This window comes from Entelurus aequoreus, linkage group LG03 (assembly GCF_033978785.1).
Source record: "Entelurus aequoreus isolate RoL-2023_Sb linkage group LG03, RoL_Eaeq_v1.1, whole genome shotgun sequence".
In the NCBI taxonomy this organism is placed as follows: Eukaryota; Metazoa; Chordata; class Actinopteri; order Syngnathiformes; family Syngnathidae; genus Entelurus; species Entelurus aequoreus.
In genome coordinates, this window is record NC_084733.1 from 7,274,402 (window position 1) to 7,290,164 (window position 15,763).

Here is a 15,763-nt window from a genome sequence, read left to right on the forward strand (position 1 = left end):
ATGTCTTTAAATACATGTTTTTAGCAATTATTATTTAAATAAAAAATATCAAGTCTTTAAATAATTGTCAGTTTTTAGCAGTTTTTTAAATTAAAAATATCAAGTATATAAATAAATATGTCTGCCTTGAGCAGTTTTAAAAAAAAAATCTTTGAATGTTTGTCCATCAGTTATTTTTAAAATAAAAATATCAAGTCTTTTTAATGAATAAGTCTTGTTTTTAGCAGGTTTTCTTTTTTAAAGAACGAATGTTAAGTCTTTAAATGTCAGTTTTTAGCAGTTATTTAAAAAAAATTAAATATACATTCTTGAAATGTTTGTCTTTATCAGTTATTTTTAAAAATGAAGTCTTTAAATAAATGTCAATTTTAGCAGTTATTTTTCAAAAACAATTATGTCTTTAAATACATGTTTTTAGCAATTAATTATTTAAATAAAAAAGATAAAGTCTTTAAATAATTGTCAGTTTTATCTTTTCTTTTTAAAATAAAAAATATCAAGTATTTAAATAAATATGCCTGCCTTCAGTAGTTTTAAAAAAGTATATCAATTCTTTGAATGTTTGTCTATCGGTTATTTTTAAAATAAAAATATCAAGTCTTTTTAATAAATAAGTGTTGTTTTTAGCAGGGTTGTTTTTTTTAAAATAACGAATGTCAAGTCTTTAAATGTCAGTGTTTAGCAGTTATTAAAAAAAAAATCTTGAAATGTTTGTCTTTATCAGTTATTTTTAAAAATGAAGTCTTTAAATAAATGTCAGTTTTAGCAGATCTTTTTCAAAAACAATTATGTCTTTAGCAATTAATTATTTAAAGAAAAAATATCATGTCTTTAAATAATTGTCAGTTTTTAGCAGTTTTTCTTTATTACAAATATCAAGTGTATAAATAAATATGTCTGCCTTTAGCGGGTTTTTTTTCAACAAAAAAATACAAATTCTTTGAATGTTTGTCCAGCAGTTATTTTTTAAATAAAAATATCAAGTCTTTTTAATAAATAAGTCGTTTTTAGCAGGGTTTTTTTTTAAATAACGAATGTCAAATCTTTAAATGTCAGTTTTTAGCAGTTCTTTTTCAAAAACAATTATGTCTTTAAATACATGTTTTTAGCAATTAATTATTTAAATAAAACATGTCACGTCTTTAAATAATTGTCAGTTTTTAGCAGTTTTTTTTAATTAAAAATATCAAGTATATAAATAAATATGTCTGCCTTTAGCAGTTTTTTTTTTAAACAAAAAATATAAATTCTTTGAATGTTTGTCCAGCAGTTATTTTTTAAATAATAATATCAAGTCTTTTTAATAAATAAGTCTTTTTTAGCAGGGTTTTTTTTTTAAATAGCGAATGTCAAGTCTTTAAATGTCAGTTTTTAGTAGTTCTTTTTCAAAAACAATTATGTCTTTAAATACATGTTTTTAGCAATGAATTATTTAAGTAAAAAATATAAAGTCTTCAAATAATTGTCAGTTTTTAGCAGTTTTTTTTAAATTAAAAATATCAAGTATATAAATAAATGTCTGCCTTTAGCAGTTTGTTTTTTTTAAACAAAAAAATATAAATTCTTTGAATGTTTGTCCAGCAGTTATTTTTTAAATAAAAATATCAAGTCTTTTTAATAAATAAGTCGTTTTTAGCAGGGTTTTTTTTTTAAATAACGAATGTCAAATCTTTAAATGTCAGTTTTTAGCAGTTCTTTTTCAAAAACAATTATGTCTTTAAATACATGTTTTTAGCAATTAATTATTTAAATAAAACATGTCACGTCTTTAAATAATTGTCAGTTTTTAGCAGTTTTTTTTAATTAAAAATATCAAGTATATAAATAAATATGTCTGCCTTTAGCAGTTTTTTTTTTAAACAAAAAATATAAATTCTTTGAATGTTTGTCCAGCAGTTATTTTTTAAATAATAATATCAAGTCTTTTTAATAAATAAGTCTTTTTTAGCAGGGTTTTTTTTTTAAATAGCGAATGTCAAGTCTTTAAATGTCAGTTTTTAGTAGTTCTTTTTCAAAAACAATTATGTCTTTAAATACATGTTTTTAGCAATTAATTATTTAAGTAAAAAATATAAAGTCTTCAAATAATTGTCAGTTTTTAGCAGTTTTTTTTAAATTAAAAATATCAAGTATATAAATAAATGTCTGCCTTTAGCAGTTTGTTTTTTTTAAACAAAAAAATATAAATTCTTTGAATGTTTGTCCAGCAGTTATTTTTTAAATAATAATATCAAGTCTTTTTAATAAATAAGTCGTTTTTAGCAGGGGGTTTTTTTAAATAGCGAACGTCAAGTCTTTAAATGTCAGTTTTTAGTAGTTCTTTTTCAAAAACAATTTGTGTCTTTAAATACATGTTTTTAGCAATTAATTATTTAAGTAAAAAATATAGTCTTTAAATAATTGTCAGTTTTTAAAATTAAAAATATCAAGTATATAAATAAATATGTCTGCCTTTAGCAGTTTTTTTTTTAAACAAAAAAATATAAATTCTTTGAATGTTTGTCTAGCAGTTATTTTTTAAATAAAAATATCAAGTCTTTTTAATAAATAAGTAATTTTTAGCAGGGTTTTTTTTTTTAAATAACGAATGTCAAATCTTTAAATGTCAGTTTTTAGCAGTTCTTTTTCAAAAACAATTATGTCTTTAAATACATGTTTTTAGCAATTAATTATTTAAAGAAAAAATATCAAGTCTTTAAAAAATTGTCAGTTTTTAGCAGTTTTTTAAATTAAAAATATCAAGTATATAAATAAATATGTCTGCCTTCAGCAGTTTTAAAAAACAAAAAAACATTTGAATGTTTGTCTTTTTAATTAATAAGTCTTGTTTTTAGCAGCTTAAAAAAAACAAAAAACTGTCAAGTCTTTAAATGTCAGTTTTTAGTAGTTCTTTTTCAAAAACAATTTGTATCTTTAAATACATGTTTTTAGCAATTATTTAAATAAAAAATATAAAGTCTTTAAATAATTGTCAGGTTTTAGCAGTTTTTAAAAAATTAAAAATATCAAGTATATAAATAAATATGTCTGCCTTCAGCAGTTTTAAAAAACAATTAAAAAAAAAAAAAATTTGAATGTTTGTCTTTTTAATTAATAAGTCTTGTTTTTAACAGTTTTTTTTAAAATAACGAATGTAAAGTCTTTAAATGTCAGTTTTTAGCAGTTCTTTTTCAAAAACAATTATGTCTTTAAATACATGTTTTTAGCAATTAATTATTTAAATAAAAAATGTAAAGTCTTTAAATAATTGTCAGTTTTTAGCATTTATTTTCAATTAAAAATATGAAGTATATAAATAAATATGTCTGCCTTCAGCAGTTTTAAAAAACAATACAAAAATAATATTTGAATGTTTGTCTTTTTAATTAATAAGTCTTGTTTTTAGCAGTTTTGTTTTTTTAAAATAACGAATGTAAAGTCTTTAAATGTCAGTTTTTAGCAGTTATTTTTCAAAAACAATTTGTGTCTTCAAATACATGTTTTTAGCAATTAATTATCTAAATAAAAAATATAAAGTCTTTAAATAATTGTCAGTTTTTAGCATTTATTTTCAATTAAAAATATTAAGTATATAAATAAATGTCTGCCTTCAGCAGTTTTAAAAAACAATAAAAAAATATTTGAATGTTTGTCTTTTTAATTAAGTCTTGTTTTTAGCAGGGTTTTTTTTTTTTTAAATAAAGAATGCAAAGTCTTTAAATGTCAGTTTTTAGCAGTTCTTTTTCAAAAACAATTTGTGTCTTTAAATACATGTTTTTAGCAATTAATTATCTAAATAAAAAATATAAAGTCTTCAGTTTTTAGCATTTATTTTCAATTAAAAATATGAAGTATATAAATAAATATGTCTGCCTTCAGCAGTTTTAAAAAACAATAAAAAAAATATTTGAATGTTTGTCTTTTTAATTAAGTCTTGTTTTTAGCAGGTTGTTTTTTTTTTTTTAAATAACGAATGTAAAGTCTTTAAATGTCAGTTTTTAGCAGTTATTTAAAAAAAAAATCAATTCTTGAAATGTTTGTCTTTATCAGTTATTTTAAAAAATCAAATCTTGAAATAAACCTGTAGATTTAGCAGTTATTGTTTAAAAAGTATTTAAATAAAGTAGACATTATAATGGTGTTATAATAGGTGTCATGTTACTTAACACCAGGTGCAAAGTCATTGCCCAAACATTGACGATTCCAAAAAGTAGATTTATTTACAAGGAACATGCAGAAAAGTAGAATTAGAAGCAGAAGCGTTTATCCTTCCTTGATCGCCCATGTTGGCAGGAAGTTAGACACGACCATGACTACTACTTGTGTTTCTTCCCGTTCTTCAGCTGCTCGGCACACTCCGACGTCTTCTTGTCACACTCCGATGTCTTCTTGTCACACTCCGATGTCTTCTTGTCACACTCCGACGTCTTCTTGTCACACTCGGAGGTCTTCTTGTCACACTCCGACGTCTTCTTGTCACACTCGGAGGTCTTCTTGTCGTTGGTGGACTTGAAAAGTGCTTGGATGTCCACCATGGCCTTCTGGATGTGCCTACCGAACCTGCACGAGTCCTGCAGGGAGCACACCCGAAGTCAGACCCTGCACCCAAGTACAGTAGTAGTACTATCAGGGAGAAGTACTAACCCAAATACAGTAGTAGTACTATCAGGGAGAAGTACTAGCCCAAATACTGTAGTAGTACTATCAGGGAGAAGTACTAGCCCAAATACTGTAGTAGTACTATCAGGGAGAAGTACTAGCCCAAATACAGTAGTAGTACTATCAGGGAGAAGTACTAGCCCAAATACAGTAGTAGTACTATCAGGGAGAAGTACTAGCCCAAATACAGTAGTAGTACTATCAGGGAGAAGTACTAGCCCAAATACAGTAGTAGTACTATCAGGGAGAAGTACTAGCCCAAATACAGTAGTAGTACTATCAGGGAGAAGTACTAGCCCAAATACAGTAGTAGTACTATCAGGGAGAAGTACTAGCCCAAATACTGTAGTAGTACTATCAGGGAGAAGTACTAGCCCAAATACTGTAGTAGTACTATCAGGGAGAAGTACTAGCCCAAATACAGTAGTAGTACTATCAGGGAGAAGTACTAGCCCAAATACAGTAGTAGTACTATCAGGGAGAAGTACTAGCCCAAATACAGTAGTAGTACTATCAGGGAGAAGTACTAGCCCAAATACAGTAGTAGTACTATCAGGGAGAAGTACTAGCCCAAATACAGTAGTAGTACTATCAGGGAGAAGTACTAGCCCAAATACAGTAGTAGTACTATCAGGGAGAAGTACTAGCCCAAATACTGTAGTAGTACTATCAGGGAGAAGTACTAGCCCAAATACTGTAGTAGTACTATCAGGGAGAAGTACTAGCCCAAATACAGTAGTAGTACTATCAGGGAGAAGTACTAGCCCAAATACAGTAGTAGTACTATCAGGGAGAAGTACTAGCCCAAATACAGTAGTAGTACTATCAGGGAGAAGTACTAGCCCAAATACAGTAGTAGTACTATCAGGGAGAAGTACTAGCCCAAATACAGTAGTAGTACTATCAGGGAGAAGTACTAGCCCAAATACAGTAGTAGTACTATCAGGGAGAAGTACTAGCCCAAAAACAGTAGTAGTACTATCAGGGAGAAGTACTAGCCCAAAAACAGTAGTAGTACTATCAGGGAGAAGTACTAGCCCAAAAACAGTAGTAGTACTACCAGGAAGAAGTACTACTCAAAATACAGTAGTAGTACTACCAGGAAGAAGTACTACTCAAAATACAGTAGTAGTACTATCAGTAAGAAGTACTACAAGTATTTACTGTGTCAGGACTGGAGAACTTGCTGGAGATGTGGAAAGTGATGAGGTTTTCTCCAGCGATGATGTAAGACACGCCGTAACCGTCATCTGCCACCTGAAATAAACATATTACATCATCACTTTCACTTTAATAACCTTTATTGACGTCATCACTTTCACTTTAATAACCTTTATTGACGTCATCACTTTCAGTTAGGCAGATGTTTATCTACATTATTCCTTTCAACACCTAACAGTTGTCCTAAATCACTGATGTAAGGAAATAAGAGATATAAGTCACTGATGTAAGGAAATAAGAGATATAAGTCACTGATGTAAGGAAATAAAAGAGATAAGTCACTGATGTAAGGAAATAAAAGAGATAAGTCACTGATGTAAGGAAATAAGAGATATAAGTCACTGATGTAAGGAATTTAAAAAAGATATAACTCCCTGATGTAAGGAATTTAAAAAAGATATAACTCCCTGATGTAAGGATATCAAAAGAGATATAACTCACTGATATAAGGAAATAAAAGAGATATAAGACACTGATGTCAGGAAATGAAGAGACATAAGTCACTGATGTAAGGAAATGAAAAGAGATATAACTCACTGATGTAAGGAAATAAAAGAGATATCACTCACTGATGTAAGGAAATAAAAATAGATATCACTCACTGATGTAAGGAAATAAAGATATAACTCACTGATGTAAGAAAATAAAAGAGATCACTCACTGATATAAGGAAATAAAAGAGATATCACTCACTGGTGTAAGGAAATGAAAAGAGATATAAGTCACTGATGTAAGAAAATGAAAAGAGATATCACTCACTGATGTAAGGAAATAAAAGAGATATAAGTCACTGATGTAAGGAAATGAAAAGAGATATCACTCACTGATGTAAAGGAATGAAAATAGATATCACTCACTGATGTAAGGAAATGAAAAAAGATATAAGTCACTGATGAAAGGAAATAAAAGAGATATCGCTCACTGATGTAAGGAAATAAAAGAGATATCACTCACTGATGTACGAAAATGAAAAGAGATATAAGTCACTGATGTAAGGAAATAAAAGAGATATCACTTACTGATGTAAGGAAATAAAAGAGATAAGTCACTGATGTAAGGAAATAAAAGAGATAAGTCACTGATGTAAGGAAATAAGAGATATAAGTCACTGATGTAAGGAATTTAAATAAGATATAACTCCCTGATGTAAGGAATTTAAAAAAGATATAACTCCCTGATGTAAGGATATCAAAAGAGATATAACTCACTGATATAAGGAAATAAAAGAGATATAAGACACTGATGTCAGGAAATGAAGAGACATAAGTCACTGATGTAAGGAAATGAAAAGAGATATAACTCACTGATGTAAGGAAATAAAAGAGATATCACTCACTGATGTAAGGAAATAAAAATAGATATCACTCACTGATGTAAGGAAATAAAGATATAACTCACTGATGTAAGAAAATAAAAGAAATCACTCACTGATATAAGGAAATAAAAGACATATCACTCACTGGTGTAAGGAAATGAAAAGAGATATAAGTCACTGATGTAAGAAAATGAAAAGAGATATCACTCACTGATGTAAGGAAATAAAAGAGATATAAGTCACTGATGTAAGGAATTTAAAAAAGATATAACTCCCTGATGTAAGGAATTTAAAAAAGATATAACTCCCTGATGTAAGGATATCAAAAGAGATATAACTCACTGATATAAGGAAATAAAAGAGATATAAGACACTGATGTCAGGAAATGAAGAGACATAAGTCACTGATGTAAGGAAATGAAAAGAGATATAACTCACTGATGTAAGGAAATAAAAGAGATATCACTCACTGATGTAAGGAAATAAAAATAGATATCACTCACTGATGTAAGGAAATAAAGATATAACTCACTGATGTAAGAAAATAAAAGAGATCACTCACTGATATAAGGAAATAAAAGAGATATCACTCACTGGTGTAAGGAAATGAAAAGAGATATAAGTCACTGATGTAAGAAAATGAAAAGAGATATCACTCACTGATGTAAGGAAATAAAAGAGATATAAGTCACTGATGTAAGGAAATGAAAAGAGATATCACTCACTGATGTAAAGGAATGAAAATAGATATCACTCACTGATGTAAGGAAATGAAAAAAGATATAAGTCACTGATGAAAGGAAATAAAAGAGATATCGCTCACTGATGTAAGGAAATAAAAGAGATATCACTCACTGATGTACGAAAATGAAAAGAGATATAAGTCACTGATGTAAGGAAATAAAAGAGATATCACTTACTGATGTAAGGAAATAAAAGAGATAAGTCACTGATGTAAGGAAATAAAAGAGATAAGTCACTGATGTAAGGAAATAAGAGATATAAGTCACTGATGTAAGGAATTTAAATAAGATATAACTCCCTGATGTAAGGAATTTAAAAAAGATATAACTCCCTGATGTAAGGATATCAAAAGAGATATAACTCACTGATATAAGGAAATAAAAGAGATATAAGACACTGATGTCAGGAAATGAAGAGACATAAGTCACTGATGTAAGGAAATGAAAAGAGATATAACTCACTGATGTAAGGAAATAAAAGAGATATCACTCACTGATGTAAGGAAATAAAAATAGATATCACTCACTGATGTAAGGAAATAAAGATATAACTCACTGATGTAAGAAAATAAAAGAAATCACTCACTGATATAAGGAAATAAAAGACATATCACTCACTGGTGTAAGGAAATGAAAAGAGATATAAGTCACTGATGTAAGAAAATGAAAAGAGATATCACTCACTGATGTAAGGAAATAAAAGAGATATAAGTCACTGATGTAAGGAAATGAAAAGAGATATCACTCACTGATGTAAAGGAATGAAAATAGATATCACTCACTGATGTAAGGAAATGAAAAAAGATATAAGTCACTGATGAAAGGAAATAAAAGAGATATCGCTCACTGATGTAAGGAAATAAAAGAGATATCACTCACTGATGTACGAAAATGAAAAGAGATAAGTCACTGATGTAAGGAAATAAAAGAGATATCACTTACTGATGTAAGGAAATAAAAGAGATATCGCTCACTGATGTAAGAAAATGAAATTAGATATCACTCACTGATGTAAGGAAATGAAAAGAGATATAAGTCACTGATGTAAGGAAATAAAAGAGATATAAGTCACTGATGTAAGGAAATGAAATTAGATATCACTCACTGATGTAAGGAAATGAAATTAGATATCACTCACTGATGTAAGGAAATAAAAGAGATATAAGTCACTGATGTAAGGAAATAAAAGATATAAGTCACTGATGTAATGAAATAGAAGAGATATAACTACATCACTGATGTAATGAAATAGAAGAGATATAACTACATCACTGATGTAATGAAATAGAAGAGATATAACTACATCACTGATGTAATGAAATAAAAGAGATATAACTACATCACTGATGTAATGAAATAAGAGATATAACTACATCACTGATGTAATGAAATAAAAGAGATATAAGTCACTAATGTAATGAAATAAAAGAGATATAAGTCACTGATGTAATGAAATAAAAGAGATATAAGTCACTGATGTAAGGAAATAAAAGAGATATAAGTCACTGATGTAAGGAAATAAAAGAGATATAAGTCACTGATGTAAGGAAATAAAAGAGATATAAGTCACTGATGTAATTAAATAAAAGAGATATAGTCACTGATGTAATGAAATAAAAGAGATATAAGTCACTGATGTAATGAAATAAAAGAGATATAAGTCACTGATGTAATGAAATAAAAGAGATATAAGTCACTGATGTAATGAAATAAAAGAGATATAAGTCACTGATGTAATGAAATAAAAGAGATATAAGTCACTGATGTAATGAAATAAAAGAGATATAAGTCACTGATGTAATGGAAATAAAAGATATAAGTCACTGATGTAATGAAATAAAAGAGATATCACTCACTGATGTAATGGAAATAAAAGATATAAGTCACTGATGTAATGAAATAAAAGAGATATAAGTCACTGATGTAATGAAATAAAAGAGATATAAGTCACTGATGTAATGGAAATAAAAGATATAAGTCACTGATGTAATGAAATAAAAGAGATATCACTCACTGATGTAATGGAAATAAAAGATATAAGTCACTGATGTAATGAAATAAAAGAGATATAACTCACGGGGCCAAATCCACCTCCAGCACTGACATATTTGGGGAACTTGCTGAGGTCGACTAAGTTGAGCTGCTGCTGAGGAGTCTGGCTGGTGGACAACTTCCAAGGTTCTGACAGCACCTTGAAGGGCAGCGAGGTCAGAAGGTTAGAAGGTCGGAGACCAGGACTTTGGTCCGTAGATGGTGGTGAACTCTGACCTGCTTTAAAAAGGGGGAGTCCAGACCTAAATACTTGGACAGGATGTAGAGACAGAAGAGGTGGCGGTCGATCCCAGAACCGGTCATGGCCAGACGGTACATGTTCTGATGCTGCCCTGCAGCCTTCTGGAACGAGGCCAGCCTCTGGCTGTTCTGGAGACACGCCCAATAACCAGCCTAATAAATGTGACTATTATCACACATGCCCAATGACTAGTAACATTATATTAATTAGTAATAATAATTTCAGGGTCCTACGGTACTATGATGCGTCTGACCAGTCTTCCTCTCAGGGAAAAAAAGTCAATGGTCAATCCCAAGTGCTTTCAGATGACATATATGTTGAGTAAGTCGGACCATCAAGACAGAGTAGGAATATTATCACGTTTTACTAAAGCTTTAGGAGACCAGCCCTACAGTCCGTTAATAGCGGCATCTAGAAGCGGTCTGAAAATCAAACGGGAAGAGACAACTTATTGAATACGAAAAACAGCCCCCACCCGGCCCAGAAAGGAATACAGCCTCTTTGTTCTAATACTGATCAGGTAAAAAAGGGAGTGCAACAACTCCCACATTCCAACGCTTCAAGGTAAAGCACAGAGTTTACTTGCCGACATAAGATACAAGCAAAAAGAGTAAATATTAGCTGCTTTAAACATGACTATAAATAAAGAAAGAACTCTTAAAAATATATGCATTCTCCACAACAGATATTTGATATATCATGACGTATAAATGTTACACACCTAAAGTGATGACAATACAAGTAAAATTATATTAATTAGTAATATTAATTTCAGGGTCCTACAGTACTATGAATGTTGTAGAAAGTAGTCCTTCAACACTGAATATACAGATATTTGATCCATGACAAAATGGCAAAAACATGTTACACATCTAAAGTGATGACAATACAAGTAAAATCATATTAAAGTAAAATCATATTAATTAGGGATGTCCGATAATGGCTTTTTGCCGACATCCGATATTCCGATATTGTCCAACTCTTTAATTACCGATACCGATATCAACCGATATATGCAGTCGTGGAATTAACACATTATTATGTCTAATTTGGACAACCAGGTATGGTGAAGATAAGGTACTTTTAAAAAAAAATAAAAAAATAAAATAAGATAAATAAATTAAAACCATTTTCTTGAATAAAAAAGAAAGTACAACAATATAAAAACACTTACATAGAAACTAGTAATTAATGAAAAGGAGTAAAATTAACTGTTAAAGGTTAGTACTATTAGTGGAGCAGCAGCACGCACAATCATGTGTGCTTACGGACTGTATCCCTTGCAGATGTCGTTGTGGCTTGTACAGCCCTTTGAGACACTTGTGATTTAGGGCTATATAAATAAACATTGATTGATTGATTGATTGATATATATTGATATATAATGTAGGAAGCAGAATATTAATAACAGAAAGAAACAACCCTTTTGTGTGAATGAGGAGGGAGTTTTTTTGGGTTGGTGCATTAATTGTAAGTGTATCTTGTGTTTTTTATGTTGATTTAATTTTTTTTTAAAAACAAAAAAACCGATACCGATAATAAAAAAACCGATACCGATAATTTCCGATATTACATTTTAATGCATTTATCCGATATTATCGGACATCCCTACATGTTACACATCTGAAATGATGGTAACACAAGTAAAATCATATTAATTAATATTATTAATTTCAAGGTCCTACGGTACTATGAATGTTGTAGAAAGTAATCCTTCAACACTGAATATACAGATATTAGATCCATGACAAAATGGCATATACATGTTACACATCTAAAGTGATGACAATACAAGTAAAATCATATTAAAGTAAAATCATTAGGGGTGTGGGAAAAAATCGATTCGAATTCGAATTGCGATTCTCATGTTGTGCGATTCAGAATCGATTCTCATTTTTAAAAAATCTTTTTTTTTAATTTTTTTTTTTTTTTTTTAAATTAAAACAATACACAACAATACCATAACAATGCAATCCAATTCCAAAAGCAAACCCGACCCAGCAACACTCAGAACTGAAATAAACAGAGCAATTGAGAGGAGACACAAACACCACACAGAACAAACCAAAAGTAGTGAAACAAAAATGAATATTATCAACAACAGTATCAATATTAGTTACAATTTCAACATAGCAGTGATTAAAAATCCCTCATTGACATTATCATTAGACATTTAGTTTATGAGATGCGATGCAAGTGTAAGCCACTGTGACACTATTGTTCATTTTTTGTATTTTTTTTTTTAAATTAATGTTTGTAATGATAATATCAATGAGGGATTTTTAATCACTGCTATGTTGAAATTGTTACTAATATTGATACTGTTGTTGATGATATTCATTTTTGTCTCACTACTTTTAGATTGTTCCGTGTCATGTTTGTGTCTCCTCAATTGCTCTGTTTATTGCTATTCTGAATGTTGCTGGGTCGGGTTTTGTTTTGAAATTGTATTGCATTATTATGGTCTTGTTGTGTATTGTTTTCATAAAAAAAATAAAATAAAAAAAAATAAAAAAATAAAAATCGTTTTTGAATCAAGAATCGTGTTGAATAGGAAAAAAAAAATCGATTCTGAATCAAATCGTGACCCCAATAATCGATTTTGAATCGAATCGTGGGACACCCAAAGATTCCCAGCCCTAAAAATCATATTAATTAGTAATATTAATTTCAGGGTCCTACATCAGTGGTCCCCAACCTTTTTGTAGCTGCGGACCGGTCAACGCTTGAAAATTTGTCCCACGGACCGGTGGTGGTGGTGGTGGGGGGGGGGGGGGGGGGGTGTATTTAAAAAAAAAAAAAAAAAAATTATTTTTATTTTTTTACATAAATAAATACAATCATGTGTGCTTACAGACTGTATCCCTGCAGGCTGTATTGATCTATATTGACATATAATGTATATATTGTGTTTTTTATGTTGATTTCATAAAAAAAAAAACACACAAACACTCACAAATACACACACACAAACACACACACACACAAACACTCACAAACACACACACACAAACTCACAAACATACACACAAACACACAGTAACACACACACACACACACTCACAAACACATACACACACACAAACACACACACACACACACACACACTCTCATAAACACACGCCCGCACAAACACACACACACGCTCACAAACACACACACACAAACACTCACGCACATACTCACAAACAAACACACACACACTCACAAACACACACACACTCACAAACACACACACAAACACTCTCACACACTCAATCACAAACACTCACAAACACTCACACAGAAACTCACAAACATACACGCACACACTCACAAACACACACACACACTCACAAAAAAACACACACACACACACACTCACAAACACACAAACACTCACAAACACACACACAAATACACACACACAAACACTCTCACACACTCAATCACAAACACACACAAACACACTCACAAACACACACAGAAACTCACAAACATACACGCACACACTCACAAACACACACACACACTCACAAACACACACAAACACTCTCATAAACACACGTCTGCACAAACACACACACACACACACACTCACAAACACACACACACAAACACTCACGCACATCCTCACAAACAAACGCACACACACACTCACAAACACACACACACTCACAAGTACACACACACAAACACTCTCACACACTCAATCACAAACACACACAAACACACTCACAAACACTCACACAGAAACTCACAAACATACACGCACACACTCACAAACACACACACACACTCACAAACACACACAAACACTCTCATAAACACACGTCCGCACAAACACACACACACACTCACAAACACACACACACACACACAAACACTCACGCACATACTCACAAACAAACACACACACACACTCACAAACACACACACACTCACAAACACACACACAAACACTCTCACAAATACACACACACAAACACTCTCACACACTCAATCACAAACACTCACAAACACACTCACAAACACTCACACAGAAACTCACAAACACACACACACTCTCACAAACACACACACACACACACACACAAACACTCTCACAAACACACACACACAATCACAAACCCTTTTTTTTTTTTTTTTTTTTTTTTTTTTTACATAAATAAATACAATCATGTGTGCTTACGGACTGTATCCCTGCAGACTGTATTGATCTATATTGATATATAATGTATATATTGTGTTTTTTATGTTGATTTCATAAAAAAAAATAAAAATGTATTATTATTTTTTTTAAATTCTTGAGCGGCCCGGTACCAATCGGTTCGCGGACCGGTACCGGGCCGTGGCCTGGTGGTTGGGGACCACTGTCCTACAGTACTATGAATGTTGTAGAAAGTAACCATTCAATACTGAATATACAGATATTAGATCCATGACAAAATGGCAAATACATGTTACACATCTAAAGTGATGACATAAAATCATATAAATTAGTAATATTAATTTCTGGGCCCTCACTTACTGTCCTCCGTTGGTCCTCCATGGCTCCGACGAAGGCGACGGCCTCGGCGGTGCAGGATCGCACAGTCTCAGTGCGGCCGTCTCGGAACATGCGTGTCATGGACGACTCGTAGGTCAGACAGAACTCTCCCTGGTCCTGCCGGGTGGGGGAAGACGCGTCAGTGTTGCTAGGCGACAGCGGCGTGGCCGGGCGACGCTCACCCTGAACTGGGCCAGCTGCAGGGCCAGCTGGATGAAGGCGTCCGGGCTGGTCCGGCACTTTTTGATCAGACCTTTCCCAAAGTCCTTGAAGACGTAGCCGTGGAAGTCCACGTCGTCGGCGACCTTCTTGGCGGACACGTAGGAGGTCTCGATGATGTTCTGGCACTGGAGCGGCACACAAACACACCTTCGTGGAGCTTCATGCTGCAGGGACACTTCAGGTGTGTGTCAAGAACCTCCTGAGGAATGTTCCACTGGAGTCGGGTGGGGTGAGGCAGACCCTTGTTGATGTCTCCTTTGCAGTGTCCCTCCTCTGTGTAGCCCAGCTGGAAGCAGTCTGTGGCCAGGACGTACTACACACACACACACACACACACACACACACACACACACACACACACACACACACACACACACACACACACACACACACACACACACACACACACACACTCAATGATTCCTGGGCGCGGCACCGCTGCTGCCCACTGCTCCCCTCACCTCCCAGAGGGTGAACAAGGCGATGGGTCAAACGCAGAGGACAAATTTCACCACACCTAGTGTGTGTGTGTGTGTGTGTGTGTGTGTGTGTGTGTGTGTGTGACAATCATTGGTACTTTAACACACACACACACGCAAACACACACACAAACACAAACACACACACTCACACAAAAAAACTCTCACAAACACACACACACACTCACAAACATACACACAAACAAACACACACACAGTAACACAAACACACACTCACAAACACACACACCCACACACACAAACACTCTCATAAACACACGCCCGCACAAACACACACACACACATATACACACTCACAAACAC

At 32.1% G+C, this 15,763-nt stretch overlaps 1 protein-coding gene across 6 annotated transcripts in view; it reads right to left on the reverse strand.

Annotated features, from left to right (window-relative positions):
* Positions 1–4,180: 4,180 nt before the first annotated feature.
* The window catches only part of cpt1b (carnitine palmitoyltransferase 1B (muscle)), a 28,546-nt gene continuing 16,963 nt past the window's right edge, over positions 4,181–15,763 (reverse strand). For 5 of the 6 annotated variants that reach the window (XM_062041009.1, XM_062041013.1, XM_062041010.1 and 2 more), the window contains 7 exons: positions 15,157–15,273; positions 14,921–15,085; positions 14,721–14,855; positions 10,186–10,338; positions 9,995–10,108; positions 5,803–5,895; positions 4,181–4,550 (listed from right to left, as the gene is read on the reverse strand). In XM_062041009.1, coding sequence (XP_061896993.1) covers positions 4,296–4,550; positions 5,803–5,895; positions 9,995–10,108; positions 10,186–10,338; positions 14,721–14,855; positions 14,921–15,085; positions 15,157–15,273 — 1,032 coding nt within the window. In that variant the 3' untranslated portion in view covers positions 4,181–4,295. The remainder of the gene's footprint in view (positions 4,551–5,802; positions 5,896–9,994; positions 10,109–10,185; positions 10,339–14,720; positions 14,856–14,920; positions 15,086–15,156; positions 15,274–15,763) is intronic. The other variant, XM_062041014.1, reaches the window with a different exon arrangement.